Here is a 27898-nt window from a genome sequence, read left to right as displayed (position 1 = left end):
TTTGCACTGGATACACACTTGTTCTGCAAAACAAGACAAAAATACTAAGTAAGGAAATCATTTTTGCAGTGCAATTACCCACTTCACCTTTAACATATATGACCCTGGAGCACAAAAGCAGTCTTAAGTCGCTGGGGTATATTTGTAGCAATAGCCAAAAATACATTGTATGGGTCAAAATTATTGATTTTTCTTTTATGCCAAAAATCATTAGGATATTAAGTAAAGCTCATGTTCCATGAAGATATTTTGTAAATTTTCTACTGTAAATATATTAAAACTTAATTTTAGTAAGTAATATGCATTGCTAAGAACTTCATTTGGACATCTTTAAAGATGATTTTCTCAATATTTTGATTTTTCTGCACCCTCAGATTCCAGATTTTCAAATAGTTGTATCTCAGCCAAATATTGTCCTATCCTAACAAACCATACATCAATGGAAAGCTTATCAATTTAAAAAAATTGACCTTTATGACTGGTTTTGTGGTCCAGGTTCACATATCATATCATATCTGTTCAGTTTTTGCATGCTAACATGTTTGTATGGAGTCAGGTAACCCGTCGGAAACCCGTTGTTATATAGTGTTTTCTCCAGCACAGATCCTGCGGCGATGTTTGTTTCGTCTCTCCTCCGTACCTTCACTGGGTCTCAGAATCCGGGGCTGTCGTAGCTGCTTTGGCTGTAGTAACTGTGCGCGGGGCTGCGGCTGGAGCTGCTGTGACTGCTGTAGCTGTAGTAGCTGCGACTGGAGCTGCTGGAGCTGCTGGCTGAGCTGGAAGAGGACGGGCTCGGCCGGTAGTACGGGATGGGACGCTTCCGTGCGCTGCGGAAAAGATGGCAGAGAGAGAGATCATATAATACAGACACATGATAGCATAGAATAAAAAATGCATAAGCACTTTAATACCACTTTGACCACTCGACAGCATCAAATGTGTGCTGTGCCATCACTTTGTTTAGTTATTATTTCATTACAAAGAAGAAACAAAACAAAACTCATTTTTCGAGGTATTTTGGTAGTAACTATGGTCACTTTGGTAAATTTAGAAAACAATGTTTTACATGGTAGCTAGTTTCTTGATGGTCCAAGGTGGTCTAATAGCTCTAACTAGCCTGACCAAGATGATTTAGCAATCAATTTACATATACAATCTTATATAAAGAACCAATTTACACTGTGAAAAAACAAAACTATAAATATGTCTAAAATATTATTTAGAAAATATTTAGTTTCTATTAAGGTACATTTTTATGTTTTTTTCTACTCATTACTGTATTACTGTTACATTTATTATTGACTTATTCACTTATTTTAATTTAAATTTTTTTTTATATATTTTAATCTAAATTACATTTTGTACACTGTTTTTGAGTTAGAATTATTTATTTATTCTTTTATTTACTCATTTTAATCAAATTTGTATTTATTTTAATCACATTTTTATTATTTATATACATTTTGTACACTGTAGAATTATTTATTTAATCATTTACATACTCAAATTTTCAATTTCAATTTTCTTATTTAATAATTTTTTTTTTCATTTTCTTTTTTTAATGTAAATTGTATTTTATAATATCTCTATTTTTACATTTTGTATACTTTTTTTGAGTAAAAATTATTATTTATTTATTAACTTGTTTATTTACCTATTTAAATCTAATTTAATATTTATTTATATATTTATATATATTATATATATTTATTATTTCTATTTATTTTTACATTTCATTTCATTTTATTTTAATTCTATATTTATTTTTACATTATTGTTTTTAATTATTTACACGTCTATTTATTTGTATTTATTTATTTTAATCTGATTTTTAAAAAATATTTTTATTATTTATTTATTTTTTTTTTTTTACATTATTCTTCCTGAGATGTTTCACAGGCCCTAGTATGAAAACCCCTGATCTGGACCAGCTTATGACCTCATTAGACCAGCTAGAAACCATACAGAACCAGTGACCATCAACAGCAGGTTTTTAGCCTCAACACGTTCCAACAAAACACTGTTGTGGTCAAAGCGGTGGAAGTGCTGCCGTGCTGCAGAGATGATTAGTTTCTGTAAGAGAAAATGTTTGGCAAAGGTTGAGCTTTGGTTAGTGAGTGTTAAGACAGAGCATCATCATCATCATGTAAACAGACTGTAAATACACACATAGGCTCTGTCTTCAAAGAGAAACATCAGTTCTTATAGTATGTTAGACACACATTCACACTCCAGTAGCGTTCAGTGTTTGCAGTGAGCGGCTGTTAGCTGGACGCTAAAGACGCTAGACGCTAAAGCTAAACTCTGATCAGTGCCGTACCCTACTGTAGTGAGCAGTGTTTTAAGGCTTCATAGATTGCTTTCTAGGTTATTAACACACTTAAGAACACTTTTACGTCATTATGTTTTAATAATCTTCCATCAAATACTCTTTATAGAAGTACACTTATTTGGATGTGTTGACTAACATACTAAAACACGTGTAAAGTACTTGATTATAATTTTTAACTGTAGTGTGTTATTTGACATTACATTTAAAGTTAATATATTTTATATGTACTAAATTGCAAGTTTATCATTACAATTGTGTAATTTATAAATGTATCTAAATACAAGTTTCAATAGAAATGTTATTATATTTCAGTTCACCAAAAAATCTTGTCTAAAATATTTTTTGCAAAATATTTAGTTTCTGTTAAGTTACATAACATTGTTTTTCTACTCATTACTGTAATGTAGTGTTATATTTATTGTTTATTTACTTATTTTAATCAAATTTGTATTTATTTGAATCTGATTTGTATTCCTTTTTTAATCTTATATAATAGTATCTTATATATTATATATAATTTAATTATATATTAAATTAATATATTTTTTCTAATATAATATAGAAATATATTTATATATTAAATAATATATTTATTATAATAAATACTTTTTAGAAAATAAAGTTGATTTTATCATTTTATAATTAAAGTACATTTTTATAATATTGAAGTTATAATATAATTTTTTTTTTAAATTCATCTCAATCTTAAATTTTGGCAGTACACTTTAACCATATTTATTTTCATTGGATTTTTTTTAAAATCTTACTTTCATAATATAATACATATTTCTTTTTATAATATTAGAGTTAATTTGTATCACTTTTATAATTAAAGTTAATGTTTACAATTAAGTAAAACCAAAAAATTACATTCAGTTCATACTTAAGTATATTCTTTTAAAGTATATTATTTTCATAATAAAAATGTTTTGAAGTATGCTGAAGTGTTCTTCTTTTTCACTAAACAGCCAGAATGCATTTCTACAAGCTCAGGGGGGAGAAAAAAAGCTAATTATGAATATTTAAAAAAATAAAATATAAGTAGTTCAATCTAACAATAAGATAGAGTTAGACTGAAATCCAGTAGCAACATATTAACATCAAACTCTGTAAGTCAACTGTGAATGAATTCTTCTGTATGTTTCAAGTGAGTATCACTGTTTCTCAGTGTTATTCAGTAAACAGTGAAGTATATTTTCAGTCAACGTTTAACTCTGAAAGCCGTATTGGATGGATGTTTTCACTGAGCTCATCGCAGTGCATTCTGGCTCTCAGTATCTATCTCTGTGTCAGTGAACTGTGTGGGATCGTTAGTGTTAATCTGTGAAGAGAACTCGTTTAGTGGTGAGAATGACAAAAGCAGAGAGAAAGGCAGTGAGACAGAAGCTAAAGAGACACAGATGTAGTTGTACTCTTGAGACGCTGAGAGCTGCTTGAGGAGGAAACCAGGGGCTTCTGATGCATGGCAACAGTTACCATGGTAGCATCATTCCGGTGTGAGGTCGTCGAGGAAACCTTCATACAGGACAGAGTAAGTTCAAATCCTGACCAATCAGAGCAGAGGGAAATCATTTGAAGATGAGTACAGAAAAATCATTTTATAATGCTTATATATAATGTTCATTCCAGTACACAGTCCATACTGAAAACCTGAAAATTGTGATTAAAGCAAAGTGAGGAAAAAAAAATAAAAAATTTTCACTCCAATTCTTATGCTGATAATATAATTTGTCATGAAAAGTTTGGGTTTTGCGTAAGGAAAATCAAAATCAGACTTTTGCGCTATAAGTAAGTGCCAGTTGTGTTTTGCTCCAGTGCTAAAATGAGCTGCTATTGTTGAAAACACTGAATGAGTGCAGAAATCCTGCAGTACACAGACTGACCTGTAGGTGTCAGTGTTTCTTTAATTTGCCTGGTCAATGTCAGTGCTGTTATTGTTAACTAAAATAAAAACCATTTAACTAGCTTTAACATTTTTCAGTAATTGAAATAAAGTTGATATAAATGAAAAAAAAATGGTGAAAAACTTAAAACTAAAAATTTTAAATGTTACACTAAAATAAACTAATGTGGCAACTAAAAATAAGTTCAAGTACTAAAATGACTATATAATAAATATAAATATTTTTAAGAAACCAATAAAACTGAAAAAAGCACATAACAAAATTACTACAATTAAAATGAAAATATAAAAATAAATGTACTCAAAATATAAAGAAACACTAATGCAACACTGATCTGATGCAACATTTATTTGTATTGGATTACACACACACACACACACACACACACACACACTAAAGAGAACATTTCCATATTTCTTAACCCCTGTTCGAGTTGAAATAGATTATACGGGTTATACCTATAAAAATGCTTTCATTATAATAAAATGCATAATATTATGAATTAAACCTAAAACTAAAACTGTATATATATTTTTTTTGAAATAAAATGAATGTTAACTACAATAAAATATTACAAAAACTTAAATAACTAAAATGACTAAAACTAAATAAACGAATAAATACAAATTAATACTTTTTTAATAAATCTGCAAAAATGTCAACAATTCTGTGTTTTTCTGTCAATATGGGGTGCTGTGTGTACATTAATGAGGAAAAAAAATTAACTTAAATGATTTTAGCAAATGGCTGCAATATAACAAAGAGTGAGAAATTTAAGGGGGTCTGAATACTTTCCGTACCCACCGTATATAAAAAAGCTAATAAAATTGACAAAAACATAAAATTACTAAAATTAAGACGAAAAATAAAATCTAAAACCTCTAATAGTATTAATGACGCTAAAATAGCACTGATTCAGGTGGAAATAATTTATTGGGACTGAAAGAGTTCTGATCAAGGCGTCTATTCATTTTCACCAATCACCAAAGCATTGACTAGTTACTGGAAGAAAATCACAGCGACTGGCCTTCAATAGCAACTGTCCTGCTGTGATGTCCAAAAAAACAAAAAAACAGACAGGGAAAATATAAATCCATTTCATGCCAGGAACTTTTGATCTACTGTAGTAAAATGTCATATTTGCTTGAAATATGCTTGAAAAAAGAAACATTTGCCTCTAGATAGTGCAGTTATGACACCTGAAAACAGCCTGTAAATGAAGAAATGGCCATGCATTCCCAAACAAAAACAGAAGGAGAAACACCTACAGACTCCTGAGGCAGTGCGAGATGTCTTTACCTGGTGATCCTGCGAGCTTCCATAAAGCTGGGAGAGTCTCTCCGTCTCTTGCGGATGGGAGAATAGCTGCGCGAGCGGCGGCGAGCTCGTTCTGCATCCGAGTGTTGAGGACTGTCTCTCTCCCTGCAGACAGACAGACAGACACAAAGCATGCTGGGATTGAGAGGATTTGAGGATGGCACGTGATGTCCTTCAGATGACTGGATTCATTTGACAGAGACTGCAGGAAGATCGCTTGAGGTGCATCTGACTTTCACTTATTTTAGGGATTGTTTTGTTCTTGTTTTAAGCATAAAATGTATTGAGGTTAATGAGAGTGTCACTTGGCTCATTGCCATAAAATTTTTACTTATTTCTGACAAAAACGTTTAATTTTCAACATTTTTGTTTTCTAAATTAAGTGAGTTAATGTGTAAAACAAGAAAAAACATCTGCCACTGAGATCAGAAAAAAAAAATTTTTTCAAAGGGAAACCAAAATAATTTTTCTGATCTCTTTGGCAGATATTTTTTCTCATTTTAGACACTAGACAAAAATGTTAAACAAATTAAGTGAGTTAATGTGTAAAACAAGAAAAAACATCTGCCACTGAGATCAGAAAAAATATATATATTTCAAAGGGAAACCAAAATAAATTTTCTGATCTCTTTGGCAGATATTTTTTCTTATTTTAGACATTAGACAAAAATTTTAAAAATTTTTCTTTTCTAAAAAATCCATCAAAATTAAGCAATTTTATGTGTAAAATGAGAAAAATAAATATGCCACTGGGGTCAGAAAAAAACTTAATTCAAAGGGAAAACAAGACTAAAATTTTTCTAGTTTTAAGCATTTTTTCTCGTGTTTGATCTTTTTTTTTCTTAACGTCTCATGTCAATTCGCTTCTAAAGTAAATGCACCTTGATTTGAGAATGTTTAGATATTTGTACTGGAAAACAAGACAAAAATACTAATTTGCACTTTCATGAATATGAATGAGTTTCTTTAATAAAAATATATTTTACCAAATCTTTGTGTGTGTACCTGGAGTTGTTCTGTCGGACGTGACAGTGCGGTGATTTGTTCTTGTTGGATCCGCGTTCTCTAGAATGAGCTCGTGACGATGACCTCCCGCTGCTCCAGGAGCTGCTCCTCTGCCGGGCCGTCCCGTGACTCTTGCTCTTCTTCTTCTTGGACGTGTGTTTGTGCCGACCCGGTGACACAGAGGAACTCCGGTGGCGCTTCTGAGCGCGTCCGCGATGGTGCCGCTTAGACGAATGAGATGCTTTCGTTCTGTGTGAGAATACAGTGATAGGCTTTTCACCATCAAGAGACTTAAAAGAGATCTCAGTTTGGTTTATTTAGGGATCTACTGAAGATGTTTCTCTAAACGTACTCAAATTGACAGTACAGTACATTAAGAGTACAGAGTTATAAAATGAATGTGAAGCATGAAAAATGTTTGAGTTTGTATTGAGATCTCTGACTTTTGATAGCACATTTTTTGTTTGTTAAATATTTTGGCAAATCTTTGCACAGCTACATTCAAGCTGAAGCTGACCCTGGATGTGGAAAATCACATTTAATCAGACATTTTCATTATGATCTGGGACACTTTCTGATATAAAAAAAATATATTGGACATGTATCTAATTTCTCTGACTTTTAGCTAACTTAACATTTGTCACTGCTTGCTTAATTTACCCTTGGCATACATAACAACATGATTATTAATTGCATTTTATGCAGTATTACACAGAAAGGTGCAAAAACACGTTTTAAAATATATTTTGTGTAATACACACTACTGGTCAGGTTTGGAATAATTTAAATTTTTTTAATGTTTTGCAATGTTTCTTTTCAGCTCACCAAGGCTAAATTTATATGATCAAAAATACAGTAAAAACAGTAATATTGTTAAGTGTTATTACAAGTTAAAATTGTGAAATCTTATTAGTAGTTAAAAAAAATTATATTATAATATATTTTAAAATGTAATTTATTGCTGTGATCAAAGCTGAATTTTCAGCATCTTCAGTGTCATATGATCCATCATAAATCATTCTAATATGCTGCTCTGCTATTATCAGTTATTATTGGTGATCAATTATTAATAATGGTTCTTATTGTTCTCAATTTCGGAGTATTACGTTTTTGCTTAATATTTTTGTGGAAACTGTGACACATTTTTATAGGATTCTTTGATGAATAGAAAGTTTAAAAGAACAGCATTTATTTAAAGTAGAAATATAAACATCTTTACTGTCACTTTTGATCAATTGAATCCATCCTTTTTAATAAAAGTATGATATTCTTTCAAAAATACTCACCCCAAACTTTTGAATGATGGTCTTTATCAGTTTCTCAATCTCAAATCAGTATATTAGAATGATTTCTGAAGATCATGTGACACTGAAGACTGGAGTAATGATGCTGAAAATTCAGCTTTGCATCGCAGGAATAAATTACATTTTAAAATATATTCACATAAAAAACTGTGAATTTAAATTGTTATAATATTTCACAATTTTGACTGTATTTTAGGTCAAAACCCTTAGGATTAGCTTTGGTGAGCAGAAGAGAAGTCTTTAAAAAAAACAAAAAAACTTGTTCCTATTTAACTTCTGACCAGTAATGCATACATCTGCATAAATGTTAATGTTCTTACTTCTTCTGATTCTTGGTTTTGGTGTGTGGCTCAGTGTCGCTGCTGTGCGCCGGTGAGTGCGACGTCTTCTCTCGAACCCTCGGCCTCCCGCCGCATCTCCCCGATGACTCTGAGAGCGGTTTGCCCATCGCCGGACTGTCGTCTGCGCAGCCGTCCTCTCCCGTCTGCGCCGCTGGTCCTCCAGGGCTCTTGGGACGGTCGGCGTGGTGTTTAGCACCTCTTAGACGAGGCGACGCGTGCGTCTGCGTGCTCGAGGGAGACGGAGCCAGAGATCGAAGCTTCTGTAGATGAATTATAACCAACAAACCAAAGGGAAAAAAGAAATAAATGTGAAAAAAACAAACAGAAAGAGAACAGTGACATTAGAGTCTTTTTCCTCCTGGGTGGAAGAGCGTTATCGTGTACTTGGCAAAAAAATATCTAAAAGAAAGTGCTAGGATTGTTCTCTGGCTTATAGACAGTCCTCTATTGTGCAGCGCATGCAATACTCGGCATGCAAAACCATAATGATTTGAAAAGAATAGTCCCGAAAGAAAATCGAAACGAAAAAGGGAGAGAGGAAAATATGCGAAACTCTGAAAGAAAAAAGTTTAGAGAGAATATAAAGAGCGACAGAGACTGGAGAATATACAGTAGAAGAGAAAGAGGACTTTGTCAATTTCAGAAAGAGCTACAAACAAAAAGGTGAAAAATAAAACTAGAAAATAAAAAAAAGACAACTTGACGGAACATCACAGAAATGGAAGGAACGAAATAAAGAGTCACAAGAATAGATTCAATCGAATTAGAAAACAATTGGTCCTCTACTCAATAGAACTTGCTTGTAGATTTGTTTTGTCCTGCAGACAATTGCTGAGATGTGAACAGCGACCCATTTCCTGTTTTAATAGCTTTTTTAAAAGGTTATTCTGTTTTTCAACTCCCTTTTGGGATGAAGTATAACCAACAAACCAAAGGAAAAAAAGAAATAAATGTGAAAAAAAAACAAACAGAAAGAGAACAGTGAAATTAGAGACTTTTTCCTCCTGGGTGGAAGAGCGTTATCGTGTACTTGGCAAAAAAATATCTAAAAGAAAGTGCTAGGATTGTTCTCTGGCTTATAGACAGTCCTCTATTGTGCAGCGCATGCAATACTCGGCATGCAAAACCATAATGATTTGAAAAGAATAGTCCTGAAGGAAAATCGAAACAAAAAAGGGAGAGAGTGAAAATATGCGAAACTCTGAAAGAAAAAAGTTTAGAGAGAATATAAAGAGCGACAGAGACTGGAGAATATACAGTAGAGGAGAAAAATAACTTTTTCAATTTCAGAAAGAGCTACAAACAAAAAAAAGGTGAAAAATAAAACTAGAAAATAAAAAAGACAACTTGACGGAACATCACAGAAATGGAAGGAACGAAATAAAGAGTCACAAGAATAGATTCAATCAAATTAGAAAACAATTGGTCCTCTACTCAATAGAACTTGCTTGTGGATTTGTTTTGTCCTGCAGACAATTGCTGAGATGTGAACAGCGACCCATTTCCTGTTTTAATAGCTTTTTTAAAAGGTTATTCTGTTTTTCAACTCCCTTTTGGTTAACATCCACTTACCAATAAAGTGGTATTCCCTCCTTTAGTAGGTAAGGTATGAAGAGAAGGGAAAAGTGGGGCAACATAAGTGCATCATTAGATTCACAAAATGCAAGAGAAAAAGACACAACACCCTTCCCTGGATAGTGAGTATGAAACAATGCATGAAAATCAAACCAAAGAGAGAAAAAGACACAGAAGAAATCAAATTCTAATGGATCTCACAGTGTGTGGGCTGGAACGCGAACAGTTTGAGTGCATTTTAACAGCGGTTCACTCTTCGGTGCGGTTTTAAGGCTTCAAGAGTGACTGTAATGTGCTACGAATGGATGCTCTCGTTTCAACAGTTTCTCAGTAAAAACCTTTAACTGAATGTGCATTATGGGTTATCCATCAGTTGAATTAAAGACCCCATGAAATGGCTCAACAAGCGGTTGTTTTCTGTTCATGCATTTCTTGTTGAAACAGAAAGTTGCAGTAGCACATACAATACCGGGGATACTTTAATAGCCAAAACCTATCAAGGACGTGTTTGTGTCATAATGTACCCCATAACCAAAGGAAAAGGAAAATAAATCATATTTTGCATAAAGTCAATGAAGCCTATTTAAGTCAATATCTTATTTTCTTTAATGCAAAAATGAAAAATCATATTTTACATAAAATATTTTAATTGAGAAAATAAGCATACTGTACCTCAAACTTCCTTTACTGTAATGCAAAATGGATAGATAGATAAATAAATAAAAATAAAATATTACATATGCAGAATGGTAGTAATCGATTATTTTAATTTAAGTAATATATTTTAGTAATATAATTATAATAATATTTATCATTATTTTACAATTTATATTTATATACAAAATAATGTTACACATATGCACCCCCACCCCAATAATCCCCTATGGTACACAGGAGTCAGGATAGTGAGACCCTGTCCAGAAAAGGGATACCGGGGTCCTCTCCTGGACCCAAGCTTGGTGGCCGGGCTCATGGAGCCATCTCCTTGTGGGCTCACCACCGTAGGGGACCGGTGCGATGTACTATGGGTGGCAAGCAGGGGGGGCCCTGCAAACTCTTGGTACATGGAATGTGACCTCTCTGGTGGGAAAGGAGCCAGAATTAGTGCAGAAGGTTGAGCGTTACCAGCTAGATATATTTGCCCCACTTCTACGCATAGCTCTGGCTCTGGAACCAAACTCCTAGATAGGGGTTGGACTCTCTCCTTCTCCGGAGTCGCTCAGTGTGAGAGGTGCCAAGCAGGGCTGGGAAAATTCACAGACTTCGGGTGGTGGGGGGGGGTGGGGGGGGGCTCTGACTGTGTTCTGTGTTTATGCACCGGAATACAGTTCAGAGTATCCAGCCTTCTTGGAGGTCTTGGGTGGAGCCCTGGAAGGGGTACTGCCTGGGGACTCCATAGCTCTGCTGGGCAACTTTAATGCTCGTGTTGGGGATGATGAAGAAACCTGGAGGGGGAGATTGGGAGGAACAGCCTGCCTGATCTGAACCCGTGGGGTGTTTTGCTATTGGACTTCTGTGCTCAGCATGGAACAAACACCATGTTCGAACATAAGGTGGTTCAAAAGTGTACTTGGTAATAGACCACCTTGAGTCAAAGGTTTTGATCGGCTACATTAGTTGTATCATCAAACCTGTGGCCTTATGTTCTGGACACTCGGGTAAAGAGAGTGGCAGGGCTGTCAACTGATCACCACCTCGTGGTGAGTTGGATAAGATAGCAGAGGAGGCTGCCGGACAGACCCGGTAAAACCCAAACAAATAGTGAGGGTTAACTTGGAACATCTGACAGAGGATCCTGTCTGGAATATTTTCTACTCCCCATGTCCGGAGAAGATTTTCCTTGCTCCCGGGGACAGCTGGAGACATGGACTCCGAGTGGGCCCTGTTCAAAGCCTCCATTGCGGAAATGGCTGCTGCGAGCTGTGGCTGAAACGTTGTTGATGCCTGTTGTGGCAGCAAACCCAAGAACACGCTGGTGGACATCAGCGGTGAAGGGGGTCGTCAGGCAGAAGAAGGAGGCCTTTCGGGTCTGGTTGACTTGTGGGTCTCCCGATTCTGCCGACAGGTACTGGCAGGCTAGAAGGACTGCAGCCACAGTGGTCAGGGAAGCAAAGACTCAGGGTGTGGGAGGAGAAGTGGCAAGGTGCCCTGAGAAGCTGAAGGCCCTGGATGAAGTTGGGCTTTTGTGGTTGACACACTTGTCCAACATCGCGTGGGAATCTGGGACAGTGCCTGGCAGGAGTCCTGGAGGGGGCATGGGAGTTTGTTTATCCAGTCTACATGTGTTTTGTATATTTGAAGAAGGCTTATGACCGTGTTCCCCGGGATTGCTTATACTGTAGGGGGGTGGTCCGGGAGTATGGGGTGCTGGGTTCATCCAGGTTCATGCATACTACTGGCTTGTTCCCAGTGAGTGCTGGACTCTGCCAGGGCTGTTCCCTGTCACCAATCCTGTTTTTTATATTCATTAACAGGATCTTAAGGCGGAGCAGGGGGATGGAGTGTGTACAGATCGGGGGTCTAAGGCTGATGATACACGGAGCAACTTTTTGAACAATGTTGTCGGCATCTTTGGGCAATGTTGTCGTCAACAGGCAATCAGGTGAGATACAGGGCCCACAACCGATCTAAAATATCCAGATTGAAATTTGTTACCCATTCTCAATGGGAAAGTGACCAAGCAACATGGCTCATAAAAAGCTGTCCACATATATAAAATATATAATTTATATATACATTAATACATACATATTTATTTATTTATTTATTTTTCTTTTTGATTTTGAGGTGCAATATGATCTAATCAAAATTTCACATTCAATTTAATATGTTACCTGATGGTTGTGTAATTTACTAGCAATATCCGAGTGAAAATTGTTTCTACACCAAATTGTTTTCAGTGTATGGATCAGCTCAAATTCACACACGTAAACCAAAAACCACAAAACTTTAATTTTAATTTCATGGGGTCCTTAAAAAAGACTTCACAGCTGAGACTGATCATCTTTAGCAGCACAATTGAAAATTGTGGCTAAAAGATTACACTGAGCAAAGCAATGTCTACTGTATGTATTAAACTATTCATCCATCTGTTTCTTTTTTTTATTACCATCGGAAGGCAAGGATTTCTGATCGACCTCAAACATTATCTTAACCAAAAAAAATAAATAATAATAATATCATATAAAAAAAAAAAAATTAACACAGCTGAACGTAAACCCCAGATACTTCAGAAACAGCCCTTGTGTATCCAAAAAATAAAAAGGAGGGAAAGTGACCAAATCATATGACACGTACCATTTCACCAAAGACAAAAGGAATGCGGCACAGACAGGAAATGCATTCTACCAAAAAATAATAAGAAAAATCAAATAAAACGCAGACAAGAGATGGACCTGTGGGGAGGGCAGTGTACTGAAGACTGAAGCATGAAAGCAAAGGTAGATTTCAGATTGAAACAAAAAAAAGAATGAAAATAGAGCAAACATTTCTAAAAAGAAAACAATGAAAACAACCCGCCAACCTTTGGTTTTCCTCAGATAAACAAAGGGAAAAAGAGAGAGAGACACTGATGTCAAGCTAGGGTGCTTGTCACATTCTCCACGTGCGTAGGCAGAGCGTTACCTACCTTCCGCTTCAATCAGTGACACGTATGCAATATCAACAAAACAAAGGAAGAAAAAGGAAAAACAAAAAGGAGAAAGGAAAATTCTCCGCAGCCAAATGGGAAAAAGACAATGAATTCTTTTAGTATCCAGGCTAAGATAATTGATCCACAGACTAAAGGAGACAATTCCAACAAAACGAAGCAAAACAAAACAAAAAAAGTGTGGACATACAAAAGGAAAAATCAACAACGACAAAGAACCCAAAAACGAAATGAATCAGAAATTGCTGTCTTTTTCGCTTGGACACATGTGCAGCCACATTCTACCGTAAGTTAAGGAGCGACAAAATCTCAACAAATCCAATTTGCTAGAAGGAACGTAAATATCGATGGCCATGCATGCGCAATGTGGTTTAATGGGAAAAGAGAAAGCATGTCGGGACAACGGACAGCACACATGAACGGGTGAAGGGAGAGGGGTGTTGGGTGGAGGGTGGTCACTTCTAGGATGGACGACTAACATCTCAAAGGGACCCCAGTCACGTTCGTTAAGCCGTATCGTTATCGATCGGTCTGCGCAATGAGAATTTAGTGCTCGTTTGTTGGCACTTGCTAAAACTAAGAGTAGATTTTTGCTCTCAGCAATTGTCAAAAGTCTTTCACAAAGGATGCAAAGATGCCACATTCGCTTAGGAAAAGAATCCAAATGGCTTGGGTCCCTTTTAGTGTAACAACTTTACTAAATGACCCTAGTTAGCGTAGTTGGCTGTCGGCTAATGTTTACAGAGCGTCCGTTTGTCCCTGTCACACATCTAGACGTACATTACACCACTCAAATGTTGACAGGAAGGAAACAAACACCTAGTTATACTATAAGAATGTATATTTATACATATCAAGTGCTAGTGAAAAGTGAGCATTAGAAACCATGTCGATTAAAAACCATCTGAAATCACCAATGGCACTGAACCGGCTCTTGTCAGTGGAGATATGTCAGCCTTTACCCAAGAGAGAATTCATGAATCTGTAGCCTGTTGTGACCACAGATATAGATGCTACATTAACAATGCATTTTTTTGCATTTTCTATGTTGGTTTTGGACGAAAATTTGGGGGAATGATGCAGAATTACTCTCTTATTGGTATTTACAAGCATTATCAAATTAGCAACCATTCTAATTACTGGAAAGATCAATATGAATTATACCACCATACAATTCCGCTTATTGCAGATGATCTAAAATTAAAAATGTAACAAAATGAGGATTGATAAAACACTCTGTACAGTTATTATAGAGCTCTGACTGCTTAAAGTTTCGAATTAAAGCGATAAGGCCATAAATAAATAAAATGAACAAACACAGGTTTTTAGATATAGTAACAAATATAGCCATAAAAATCATAATGTCCAAACTGGCATTCCTTCATTTACCCAACAATATCAGTTTTATGGATTAATAATAATAATTATTATTACTATTATTTTTAATTTGTTTAATTATTATATCAATTTAAAAATAATTAAATTAAAACAATTTTTTAAATTGTTAATAATAATAATACATTTTATTGTAATTGTACATTCCTAATCTAAAACACACTCCATAAACTGAAGAATACAATAAACTATTTATAAAGGACTATATAATGTTTCAATCCATTGACCTTTCCAAGATGGCGGTGCTAATGACAACTCCAGATCAGCCAAATGCAGCATCCACATATTTCCTATCTGTGATTGTAACATTCAGACTCATTCATCCTCTCAGCAGAACCAGGAATGACAGCTGATTGGCTAAAAGCGTCTGAGGGATTGGTCAATGAAAACCATCTCTTGATTAACAGTTCTTCACCTTACATTACAGAAAATGATCAATAATAAGGGACGATCTGATTGCAGGTCACAGATCATCGGCTCTTAGAACACCTGATACACATCTGGAAAAGGGTGCTATGGTAAAACTGAGCAGAAAATGAGAGTTTCAACTGTATTGACAAGAAAAACTAGTAGACATACCCATTTAATCTACTCGGTCCAGTTCCAAATCATATGAGTGCTTTTTACACAAACAAGACAGAAAAGTTTGGGCGTTTATTTGTGGGAAGAGATCATGTGAATTCATAGAGGTCAAGAAATCAACAAAACAGAGGGATGAATTCAGCAAATGAAAGGAGAGAGAAAGAGAGCATGAGAACTTCTGAAAGACTGCATGCAAACCGTCCCAGATACAGTAAGTATGACCAGATATCTGATATCTCTCCAAACACAGGTCAAAGATTAGCTGAATAATTGACATCTTGTGGCCGTATTAGACACTGTGTGACTGTATGAATACATAAAAAATATGTCATGCATATTTAAATTACACTGTTGTCATTCTTTTCAGCACAAATGCAATTAATGTGGTGTTATTACTATATAAAAGATTCATTCCTCACTGTCTTTGAATACACTGCGCTGACATTTTGTGGTATACAATAAAATGTACAAGATAAGAAAAACCTACAAAACAAAAAGTGTTTGTTTATGATTTATATATGAAGTTTAGACTGATATTCAAAATAGCAGTAACACTTACAATAAGGTCTCATTTGTTAACATTAGTTAATGCATTTGTTGCATGAACTAACAATGAACAACTTATTTTTAATCATTTATTAATCTTTGTTAATGTTGGTTAATAGAAATACAATTAGTTATTGTTTGTTCACAGTATTAAAACTCCCTAGCAACAGTATTCATCTTTTTTAAATTGTTTCACCCAAGAATGATATAGATGAGTTTGTTTCTTAATGGGAACAGATTTGGAGAAATGTAGCATTGCATCACATTGTCTCATCAAGGGATGCTCTGCAGTGAATGGGTGCCGTCAGAATGAGAGTCCAAACAGCTGATAAAAACATCACAATAATCCACAAGTAATCCACACCACTCCAGTCCATCAGTTAACATCTGGAGAAGACAAAATCTGTGTTTTTGTAAGAAACAAATCCATCGTTATGACGTTTTAACTTCAAACCATTGCTTCCGGCTAATATACAAGTCCTCTATTCATAATATTGCTTTCTCCAGTGAAAAGTCATCTAATCTGAATCAGGAGAGAAATCTGCACAGATCAAGCACCGCTTACAAGCCAAAACAGTTCAGAACAGTTCTAAACAAATATATGAGTGGATTTTGATGTAAAGAGACAAACAGGAGATGGACTTTTTCACTGCTGGAAGCATTATTATGGATTATGGACTTGTATTTTAGTCAGTTTGAATTTAAAACATCATTAACAATGGATTTGTTTCTTACAAACATGCAGCTTTTGGCTTCTAAAGATGTTATCTGATGGACTGGAGTTGTGTGGATTACTATTGTGATGTTTTTATCAGCTGTTTGGACTCTCTTTCTGACGGCACCCATTTACTTTGTTCATTGTTAGTTCATGTTAACTAATTTAGTTAACTAATGTTAACAAATGAAGCAAAAGTGTTACCAAAATATCTTTAATTAATCTGGTTGAGGCATCAAAAGTCTCTTTCGTGGGATGTTATCCAACACAAACTATTGAATTATTAGCAACAGATGCTTTATGTAAAAAATTGTCGCAAGACAATTCGCAAGTTTGTGCCTTCGGGATGGAGCTGGTGCTTCCATGAAATCCCACATGCTCAACAATTGGTTGTATTTTAGTTTCCACTGTAAGAAAAATGGCTTGTGCGTGAAATAAAGCATGACATTATTAAAAAAATAATGAAAGAAAATAATGGACATCTGTCTCGACAAAACAAAAACCCTTCCCAACAAACACATAAATGGCTTGAGAACAGAAAAACTCACAAAATGGAGCCAAAGAGGGAAAATAGATATAGAGTCAGCTCACACAGATACGACTGAATCAGTTGGCGTGTGTGTGTGTGTGTGTGTGTGAGAGAGAGAGAGTGTTTGAAGGATTAGTAGTGTAAACGGCAGAGAACAGATGAAGGTAAAGTAGAGGAGACTACATACATCGTTCCCTTTATTCCCCTCCGTGTGATTGGCTCCTGAATCTTTGCCATTGCGTACACGGACGCTGTGGTTCCCATTCTGCCACGTGATTGGCCCTCTGTGCTGAGAACTCCTGCTGGGAGACTCCACTGAACACCTGCGGGACACACACACACAAACACACGTCACACCACACACACTCCTCCCACACCGCTTCATCATACACCTCACAGTCTGTGTCATCAATCCTTTCATAAACAATCCATGCATTCGGCCTACACTGACATGTGAGTATTAGGTGTAGTGGGTGGTTGCTAGGATGTTGCTATGTGTTTGCTAAAATGTTCTGAGTGGTTGTCAGTGCATTGCTAGGTGGTTACTAGGGTGGTTTAGTCAGTTTTTTGTGGGTGGTTGCCAGGGTGTTGCTATGTGGTTGCTAAAACGTTCTGAGTGTTGTCAAGGCATTGCTAGGGAGTTTTAAATGGTTATTAGAGTGTTGGGGGCAGTTGCCAGGGTGTTGCTATGCAGTTGCTAAAATGTTTTGACTGGTTATCAGTGCATTGCAAGGTGGTTAATAGGGTGCTGTGGGCGGTTTCTGGGGTGTTGATATGCAGTCGCTAAAAAGTTCTGAGTGGTTGTCAAGATATTGCTAGGTGGTTACTAGGGTGTTTTAGGCGGTTTCTTGTGGGTGGTTGCCAAGGTGTTGATATGTGGTTGCTAAAATGTTCTGAGTGTTGCCAAGTGGTTGTCAGTGCATTGCTAGATGGTTACTATGGTGCATTAAATTGTCACTGTGGTGTTGTGGGTGGTTGCCATGGTGTTGCTATGGAGTTGCTAAAAGGTTCTGAGTGGTTGTCAAAGCATTGATATGTGGTTACTAGGGTGTTTTAGACAGTTTTTGTGGGTGGTTTCCATGTGGTTGCTAGGGAGTTTTAAATGGTTACTAGGGTGTTGTAATGCATTAGTAGCATTACTAGGTGAATACTAGTGTTGTGGGCGGTTGCTGGGGTGTTGCTATGCATTTGCTAAAATGTTCTGAGTGGCTATCAGTGCATTGCTAGATGGTTACTATGGCATTTTAGATGGTCACTAGGGTGTTGTGGGTGATTGCCGGTGTTGCTATGTGGTTGCTCAAAAATTCTGAGTTGACAGCATTGCTAGGTGGTTTCCAGCGTGTTCTAGGTGGTTTCTAGAGTGTTGTGGGTGGTTGCCAGGTTGTTGCTATGCTTTTGATTTGACTGGTTGTCAGTGCAATGTCAGGTGGTTTTTAGGGTGATCTAGATGGTCACAAGATCATTGTGGGTGGTTGCTATGGTGTTGCTATGCAATTGCTAAAATGTTTCAAATGGTTGTCAGTGCATTGCTAGGTGGTGGCTAGGTTGTTCTAGATGGTTACTAGGGTGTTGTGGGTGGTTGCCTTGGTGGTTCTATGTGGTTGTTAAAATGTTCTATGTAGTTGAATGGCTAAGTGGTTATTGTGGCATTCTAGATGTTTACAAGGGTGTTGAGGGTGGTTGCCAGGGTGTTGCTATGTAGTTTTAAAGTGGTTGTCAGTGATAGGTAATTGCTAAGGTATTCTAGATGGTTGCTGTGTGCTTGCTTACTATCCCAAGTGAAAAATCACAACTCTGATTGCTTAGAACATTAATATAATTAAATCATTAAACTCTGTAATCAGTGCAATGGATTTTCTTTGTCAGGCTGAGGCATTATGATGCACGAAAGCATAATTCTGAACATTGAGAATTTTTAGAAAAGCAAACAGCAGAATAAACGTCCCTCACCTCTTCTTCTGTTTGTTCTTGTCGTTGTGTTTGTTTTGGGGGCTCCCAGATCTGAAAGGAGAAAACAAACACATATAACTAAATAAGAATTGAATTTAGAGCTTATGTGTGGAGCATTAGGTCTTAAATGTCAATGGATGGCTCTTGAAAATCTGTAAAGTGGATGTTGGCTCTGCAAAACTAATCCAGCACAGTTCCCAAACCATAAAATCTAAAGGATCATAGGTCAGCTCAGTGTTTACCTGTGTCTCCTCTTCCTCCTTGAGCCAGATGTGGACCTGACACAGAGGAAATGTTGGGTTAGATATCAGATTATGACTATCAGAGAACTGCTGCTGTTTATATGAGTAAATTTTGTAGTTTAAGGGCTTCAGCATTCAGTATTTGGACACTGAAGTCAGACTTAAATGTCTGAATGTCATGCATTAGATACTGGAATATAAAAGCCATTTATTGTTAACTCTTTCCCCGCCACTGATGGAAGTTTCCAGCTTTCTGTGTTTTCACTGTTATATGGTAGAAGCTGCTATTACACATCTTCTGAAAGAGTACTGAATCTCTGGATCAAAACACAGGTGAAGAAGAAGCAGAAACTAATTATTGCATATGTAAGTAGATGCATTTGTAAAATGACGCAATCATCAAACATTAAACAGCATATAAATCAAAACTGCCTAACATTACCAAATGAAACGTCGATCCAGGAAGTGGTATAGGACGGTGCTGAACCGGACGCACTATTTAAATGTAGTAAAGCATTTTTTTGTTCAAAATGTTGCTTTTTAATTAAACTTACCCACATTCAAGTGTTGATACAAAAGAATGCATGAAGCTAGAATAAAACTGCTGGCAGGGAAAGAGTTAAGAGAGATGCACAATCATGCTTTTCAAACAAAATCCTTGACAAAAATAAGTTACGATAAAACGGTAGATCTTGTGTTGTTGCCCATTAATAAATCAAGGATAACTGACTTCAGACATCCACAACAAATCAAACAAATACCAGCTGATTAAAAGACACTGAGCAAAATAATGAAGAAAAGTGGCATTAGTGAAAAGAAAAGATGATGTGGCATTTAAATGATATTTTATATCTAATGCAGTGACATTCATTTTTAAATGTGATTGAAATATCCTTATATTTTTATGCTGTGTTAAAGACAATGGTTAAAATATATCTGTCTTACCAACTTTTGCCTTAGTTGGAAGATTTTGGGTCTTTTGCGGATTTTTTGGGTGATTTAACAACACAGAATAAGACCACATATACCACATTTTCACCTTTAAACGTCTTTGCTCAATTTATACTGAAAGGAGAAATACTTGACTTTCTAAACTCTCTTTCACACTTTTTCCCCTCACACACAGTCTGACAGCATTGAAGCTGCTGTGATAAGACATCTACACAAGGATCCACCATGTTTCCGTAGTGTGTTCGCTATTATATACATCTGACACAAACAGATACACTAGCACCCAAGCATCTGTCAGTCCTGTCATGTTTTCTTGATATAGGAAAAACGGCATGAGAGAAGAAAGCTGTAATAAAGCCGTCAGGGTAACGTGAGACTAATAAAAATGATCTATCAGCATGAGTTCCCTGGCAATTGAATACATGACCTTGGTATTGCTAGCGCATTGCTAACTTTATATCAAGACCACTATACAGAGAATCATATAGCATGTTCAAAATAAACTGCTGTGTGAAAAAACGCTTTATGAATTTTAATAGAGTAGAGGTCATGACAAGAGGAAACTCAGAAGAAACCTGTATAGTGATGCACAGATATACACACTAAGCATAATAATAGAAAGACAGACCGAAACCGAAGCATCTAAAATGCTGACACGTCCGGTTATCAATATTTAGACAAGCCTTATTTTTTAAGGCTGCAAAGGCACCAAACACTGCAGATATTTCTGACATAATATCATGAATATTTGATGAATGCAGAAAGGTCTTTGTGTAAAGCAGGCTTTTCTTGTTCATGTCTGGTGCTATTTTTGGACACTGAGTTGAGTTTGCTCTAATCCTTGATGCTTCTGGTCAAAACACAAACGCTGATAATAAAATATGAACAAGAACAGTTTAAATCTTCAAAGAGCCGGTTTCTATTTTGTCAAAGATTAAAATTAGACTCTGAGACTATATGTTTAGAATACAAAAGTGCCACCTAAAGTATACTGTTTAATACCTACTATATAAAGAAGTACGTAAAACAATGTGCATCACTGCAACATTTCTCTATGCTGCATGTTCAATTTCATCTAAAATGCAAATGTTATTTTGCATTTTTAATCCAATTTTGTGTATAAACATAAAACCGATCGAAGGCAATCTAAGCAAATAAAAGGTCAAGAAGATATAATAAAGTGATAAAACATATTTAAAATAGTGGTTAATAATATTATGGTCAGTATATTTGTGTTAGATTTAATGCATTGCATTGTAGGATACAGTATCTCATGTAGTGTGTTTTGTGCATAATGCACACTTTGACTAATGTAGTAGGTCATATTGGTATTTGTGTGGTATGAATACTGAAAGTTTGCATACTGCAGTATACAGTATAATCTAATGAATATTGGCAGGGAGATCAGTGTTAATTGATCGGTGAATGATGTACACCTGTGTGAATGAATAACCACACACACACACACACACACACACGCACACACACCTGTCTCTCTTGTGTTTCTTTCCGCTTTTCTTCCTCTTGTCTCTGCGGGTTGGAGACGGGCTGTCAGCTCTGTGGGTCACACAAACACAACAACAATACTGCAGGATGAAATATCACACAAGCACATACCATCATTTTCTTCCATTTTTTCACTGTATTATATTTAAATGTTCCTCTTGACCCTTTTCGCTCTCAAACTCTTTTTGTTTCTTGATAAAATAGGTCAAGAATTACTAGTACTACTGCTTATACTTAGAATTTGTGTAATCTGAACAAACCTCTAAATATAAAATTTCGATTTTTTGGCTCAAAAAACTCAATGTGAGAGATCACACTGGCAGTTAAAGGTTCATTTTTAGCTCACTGCATTGTTGGACACAGGGTTTCTGTTGTATATTGCTCGTTTGGCCGGTGTCTTAGGTTATTTAAGTATTCTATGCATTGCATACAGAACATTTGCAAACTATGCACAGTATACATTGGCTGACTTTTCAGTACATGACGCTGCATTGCATTAAATCACAGAAAGCAAACTGACCGACTGTGTCTTCTTGCCTTCTTCTTTTTCCTCTTTTTTGGCCGAGGAGAAGGTGAACTGCTGGATTTCATCTTGGATCTAGAGTAGAAGACCAGAAATGGAGTAAAACAAATGCAGTGTTGGATATACATACAGTATATATTGTTGGGGAAAGTTATTAACGTTTTACATTATGTTATACTTAATACAAGTAATCCATTCTGTTACATTGTTAATACTTTTTGGAAAGTAAAGTTATTTATATTTTGGCTTTGCATTATTTTTCTCATCATCAGCTAGCGTCTTGTTGTTGTTTTTCAGAATGAAAGCACCTGGCTTGCAGTTGTTGTTGTTGTTTTTCCTGTGTCCTGTGTTTCCTGTATGTTTGCATACAGCGGCAACCACTGGATTGAGCTTCAGTGATTATAATGTGAGAAGTGTAGTTATTTTGCATTAAACTGCATAAAGGAGATGTTTTCAGTAGTATTTATAAAGTAAAGTTATGTAAATTTAAATCATTTTCTTAATTGCATTTATTTTATTCATTCATTTATTTTCCGTTTCTCTCGGCGTGTAGGTGTTGAGCTCAGAGCTCCTTTCTCAGCTTTTTACCTGCAGTCATCGTAGGCAGCTGAATCTTGCTCGTAATATTCTCCATCCCAATCATAGTCTTCCTCATAGCCCTCGACGTACGCAGCATTTCCCACGTGATCTCCATCCCCGTGAGGAAGCAGCCTAACCCTGTGCATACAGGAGGTAAAGGTCAAAGGTCATGACCTGCTCTGGTCTAAAATGCAGTAATGAGCTATTCTGACTCAATGTCTGTGCTCAGATTTGAAAGTCTTCATTTTACTCTATACTCTAATGTTTGTCACCTCTTGGCTCATTTTTATTTTTTATAAGGGATTTTTTTAAAAAAACTAAAAAACATCTGAGACAAAGTTGGTCTATGAAAGAGCAACCTGTGAGCAAAAATATTTTTCTCCGGGTTAAGTCAACATCTATTTATCTTCCCATACCACTAACTTCTATATCAAAAAAAGAAACAATTATTTATTTGAAACAGAATAAAGGTGATTATACAATGTGAGCTGATAATGAGAAACTTCACAGAATTCCAGGCAAGGTACTAACAGATCTATTTTTCTGTCACACTCACTTTTTATAAAGCCTTAACTTATCCTCATTATCCTTCCTAACATGTGTCTTGATTAAATAAATTAGCATTCCACTACTAAAGGCGATCTTATCTAAAAATGTAATGATCAGCTTCTTCATCGCAGTGATAAATGTCACCATCCTGCTTCTGCAAAAGTGCTTTTTATTAACAGCCTAACAGTTCTATGATTTAAAAGAAGGGTTATATGACAACATAAGGGTTCTGTGACAGAACAGAAGGGTTAAATGACAACAAACTGTAAGGGTCCTATGATGAAACAGAAGGGTTCAATGACAATACAAGGGTTCTGTGACAGAACAGAAGGGTTAAATGATAACATACTGTAAGGGTTCTATGATGGAACACAGGTTAAATGACAACATAAGGGTTCTGTTATGGAACAGAAGGATTAAATGACAACATAAGGGCCCTGTGATGAAAATTAAGGGTTAAATGACAATCTAAGGGTTATGTGACAGAACAGAAAGTTTAAATGACAAAATACTGTAAGGGTCCTATGTTGGAACAAGGGTTAAATGACAACATAAGTGTTCTGTTATGGAACAGGAGGGTTAAAATACAACATACTGTACTGTAAGGGTCTTATGAAGGAACAGAAGGGTTAAATCAAAACATAAGGGTCCTGTGATAAAACAGAAGGGTTAAATGACAATACAAGGGTTTTGTGACCGAACGGAAGGGTTAAATGACAACATAAGGGTCCTCGGCTAGAACAGAAAATTTGTAAGATATAGCAGAAATGTTGTGTTGCTGGAGCTATAATGGCTCAGGCTCTGAGTTCTTGTGTGCAGAATGGCCAGAACAGGAGGTTAGGTTTAAGATGAAAAGGCTTTTTTATTAGATTGGTCTCTGGGTGAAGGAGGTGATGTACGGTCGCTGAGGTTTCCTCTGGGCTGTGCTACGGCATTAACGCAGGGTCATTTATGATCTGTAGAGAGTATTAAATCATCTCCTTCTTCTGCGCCTGATAAAGGACCTGCACCTACAAGCTATAAGAAAGTTTGTTTGTGTACCTGCTGAAACAAACACATTCAGCCTATATGCGGCAAAACATGACATCTTATTTATGAACCTATTTCAACATGACTTCATGTAAGCCAACGTTATGGCTTGTCTTTACGCTATAGGCAACGAAGCTAAATTTCCCATTATCCTCCATGACAACAACAGATTATAAAATCCACTATATAGCTAAAGCCTTTAATGTTCATCAGTTGCACTTCATTTTGATGCACTAGTGCTTCTGTTCATCGGTAGCTAAAAAATAGAGAATGCACTTCCCAAAGATTCATTTTAGTGAATCAGTTTGTTCAGACAGTTCATGTAAATGAACCAGAAAGAGAAATGATTCATTTCAATCCCTGTGCAGCATTTTTGCATTGCATTATTTAGCTAAATGGTTTTCCAGCGAGTTACATAAATTAAAGTGTTTCTAGTTCTAGTAATTGTATTTAATGTACACGTATCTATTAAACATGCTGTATCTATTCACTGGCACTGAGACGTGTGTTATGGATGGTTTCTATCAGTGCTGGTCAGCGTTATCATTAATAACAGGAATACAATGTCACACACAAACGCTATCCGATACTGTCTCTACAGGAAACACACACTATATTCAATTACATGTGGAAAATAAGATCAGAGCGGTTTTACTGGCTGACAAGCATCATGTGTGATTGACTCACGGTGGACGTGGGTGCAAGCCTTCTCGAGTTATCACGCCCTCCTTCTCCATCAGCATCTGCCGAAACGTTCCAACCTTCTGCCGGATTTCTTCTTCGGAATATCTGCAAACAAAAATGAAAGCGGTCAAATGACAACAATCTCCTCAATAAAACACGGTTTAAGGAATCTTTCAGGTCTGGAGTGATTTTCACTCACTGGATGATAAAACAGGTGAAAAAATCACAGCAAACATTGATGGAGGGAGCCAAGCAACCATAATTAATCCTGCCAGCAAACACCCAGAAAAACTTTTGCAAGGGTCACCACTTATAATTTCTTCAGAGAGTGTAAAAGTCTAGTCTTTCAGAGATGTGCTAAAAATGTGTGAATAAATGCAGCATGGAAACATTCGGGTTTGGATATTAAACGGGCCATTCTCGTTTTCTCCAGAGCGCATCTATCAGGAAACAAGATTAGTGTGTGTGTGTGTGTGTGTGTGTGTGTGTGTATGTGTGTGTGTGAGAGAGAGAGAGAGAGAGAGAGACTGTCATGCCACACAGTTTGGCTGTAATGTGATTTCAGAGGAGCACAGCTGCCTGCAGGGGGCGCCGGACTGGAGAAACACTCTTTATATTCACTCAATGTCACCATGCAGTCAGCATGGTGACATTGACAGTCAGCACACAGACAACAGTGTGCGCTTGATAACATTTGAACCCATACTGTGCAAAAAGAGATGGAACTGAAATCCTGTTCCAAACCGGTTGCCTATGTACACAACATGTTGAGGCATCACAGACGTGCTTCCTTCTTTCATCAAATTCTGAGACAAAGTTATATGCAACAAGCTGAGTGAAAACAAAAAAAAATCTATCAAATATATGAAGTGAAATATTTCAGAAATGTCATTTATTAGAATAAATCAATCTATAAATAACAAAAAGCATTGCAATAGTTACAGTACAAGTCAAAAATTTGAACTTCTGTTCAATGCATTAATTTGATAAAATGGCAATATTGTGAAATTACTACAATTTCTAATACTTACTTACTTACTACCCATTATGCCCTTGGCATGTAGGGCAGCAACAAAAGTCTGTGTGGGCCAGCCACTGGATGGTGTGACACAATTTCTAATAATTGTTTTCTAATTAAATATATTTTAAAATGTAATTTATTTCTGTGATGCGCAGCTGAATTTTCAGCATCATTACTCCAGTCTTCAGTGTCACACGATCCTTCAGAAATCAGTTTTCAATGTTGAGAACAGTTTTTTGCTGCATAATATTTTTGTGGAAACTGTGATTTTTTTTCAGGAATCTTTGATGAATAGAGTTCAAAAGAACAGCATTTACTGAAACAGAAATCTTTTGTAACATTATAAATGTCTTTACTGTCATTTTCTATCAAGTTAATGTGGCCTTGTTGAATAAAAGTATTAATTTCTGTTAAACTGTAATTTATTTCTGTGATGCGCAGCTGTATTTTCAGCATCATTACTGCAGTCTTCAGTGTCACATGATCTTCAGAAATCATTCTAATATGCTGATTTGCTGCTCAAGAAACATTCCTGATTATTATTATTATTTTCAATATTTAAAACAGTTGAGTTAATTTTTTTTCAGGATTCTTTGATGAATAGAAAGTTAAAAAAAAACAGCATTTATTGAAACAGAAATCTTTTGTAACATTATAAATGTCTTTACTGTCATTTTCTATCAAGTTAATGTGGCCTTGTTGAATAAAAGTATTAATTTCTTTTTTTTTAAATCCCAAACTTTTAAATGGTAATGTATCATGGTTTCCACAAAAGCACAACTGTTTTAAACATTGATAATAATCAGAAATGTTTCTTGAGCAGCAAATCAGTATATTAGAATGATTTCTGAAGATCATGTGACACTGAAGACTGGAGTAATGATGCTGAAAATACAGCTGCGCATCACAGAAATAAATTACAGTTTAACAGATATTCAAATGGAAAAACAGTTCATTAAAATTGTAATAATTATTTCACAATTTTACTGTTTTTACTGTATTTTTTATCAAATAAATGCAGCCTTGATGAACAGAAGAGACTTCTTTCAAAAACATAAAAAATTATTTGACCGGTAGTGCTACCCGACCCGAACCCGACGGGTCCCGATCGGGTTCGGGTCGGGTTCGGGCTCTAAATTTAACTGTGCTGCTCGGGTCGTGTCAGACGATCTCGGGTACGGGCCGGGTTCGGGCTTCACTTTAAAGCCCGTGCAGACCTCTACCGGTAGTGTAAATGTAGTTTAAATAATGACTATTTTCCCCAATATTCGTGTGTGCTGTGCATTTTTATGTATTACAGCAGCTTACCAACATGCTACCACTAAATTCAACTGCGAGTCAAATGATGTACACTGCTCCATTTCAGTCAGCATGCTCACTATGCAGGCAGCAGACAGCAGGGCAGATCACTAGGTTTTGGAACAGAGCAGGTTTTAACACACAGGTCGAAGCAGCACATGATGTGTGTTGATGTAAGTCATGTGAAAGAGTCTTAACACAGCGGCACATGAAACCTGCACCTGCTGTCTGGTTAAAGTAGACTGGTGTAACCAGGGGCAACCATTGTGCATTCAGTTCAGCTGGTAATGTATGGCATCACAATAGCAGGTTTTATCAGCCTCTGCCCAGAGCAGCTGCACACAGCGGTTTGTGAAGAAGCCAAACCTTCC

The 27898-nt window shown here is 36.1% G+C and overlaps 2 protein-coding genes and 1 long non-coding RNA gene across 5 annotated transcripts in view; 1 reads left to right on the top strand and 2 right to left on the bottom strand.

Moving 5' to 3' along the window:
* Window positions 1–465: 465 nt before the first annotated feature.
* Window positions 466–17461, bottom strand: LOC107725131 (serine/arginine repetitive matrix protein 3-like). Of its 3 annotated transcripts, none has more exons than XM_016534287.1 (8): window positions 17382–17461; window positions 15402–15441; window positions 13407–13412; window positions 9776–9795; window positions 8183–8463; window positions 6559–6807; window positions 5536–5658; window positions 466–827 (listed from the first exon to the last, which is right to left on the bottom strand). In XM_016534287.1, exons 2-8 carry the CDS (start codon window positions 15403–15405, stop codon window positions 653–655), a joined length of 858 nt encoding a protein of 285 aa, XP_016389773.1. In that variant the 5' UTR covers window positions 15406–15441; window positions 17382–17461; the 3' UTR covers window positions 466–652. The 3 variants fall into 3 exon arrangements, with proteins under 3 accessions (XP_016389773.1, XP_016389774.1, XP_016389775.1); XM_016534288.1 differs by having other exon boundaries at window positions 8183–8460; XM_016534289.1 differs by lacking the exon at window positions 13407–13412.
* LOC107725134 (uncharacterized) lies at window positions 11930–27776 on the top strand. Its single transcript, XR_001638093.1, has 3 exons — window positions 11930–12019; window positions 21161–21164; window positions 27766–27776. It is a non-coding gene; the product is annotated as an uncharacterized LOC107725134 (long non-coding RNA).
* Window positions 16849–27898, bottom strand: part of LOC107725133 (serine/arginine repetitive matrix protein 3-like) — a 54444-nt gene continuing 43394 nt past the window's right edge. The window contains exons 3-9 of the mRNA XM_016534290.1: window positions 25211–25312; window positions 22955–23083; window positions 22364–22441; window positions 21826–21894; window positions 19387–19422; window positions 19145–19195; window positions 16849–17517 (exon numbers count right to left, since the gene is read on the bottom strand). Coding sequence (XP_016389776.1) covers window positions 17253–17517; window positions 19145–19195; window positions 19387–19422; window positions 21826–21894; window positions 22364–22441; window positions 22955–23083; window positions 25211–25312 — 730 coding nt within the window. The 3' untranslated portion in view covers window positions 16849–17252. The remainder of the gene's footprint in view (window positions 17518–19144; window positions 19196–19386; window positions 19423–21825; window positions 21895–22363; window positions 22442–22954; window positions 23084–25210; window positions 25313–27898) is intronic.

This window comes from Sinocyclocheilus rhinocerous, unplaced genomic scaffold, assembly GCF_001515625.1.
Source record: "Sinocyclocheilus rhinocerous isolate Xijiao unplaced genomic scaffold, SAMN03320098_v1.1 scaffold1295, whole genome shotgun sequence".
NCBI lineage: Eukaryota > Metazoa > Chordata > Actinopteri > Cypriniformes > Cyprinidae > Sinocyclocheilus > Sinocyclocheilus rhinocerous.
This window is presented reverse-complemented; position numbering and strand designations above follow the sequence as displayed.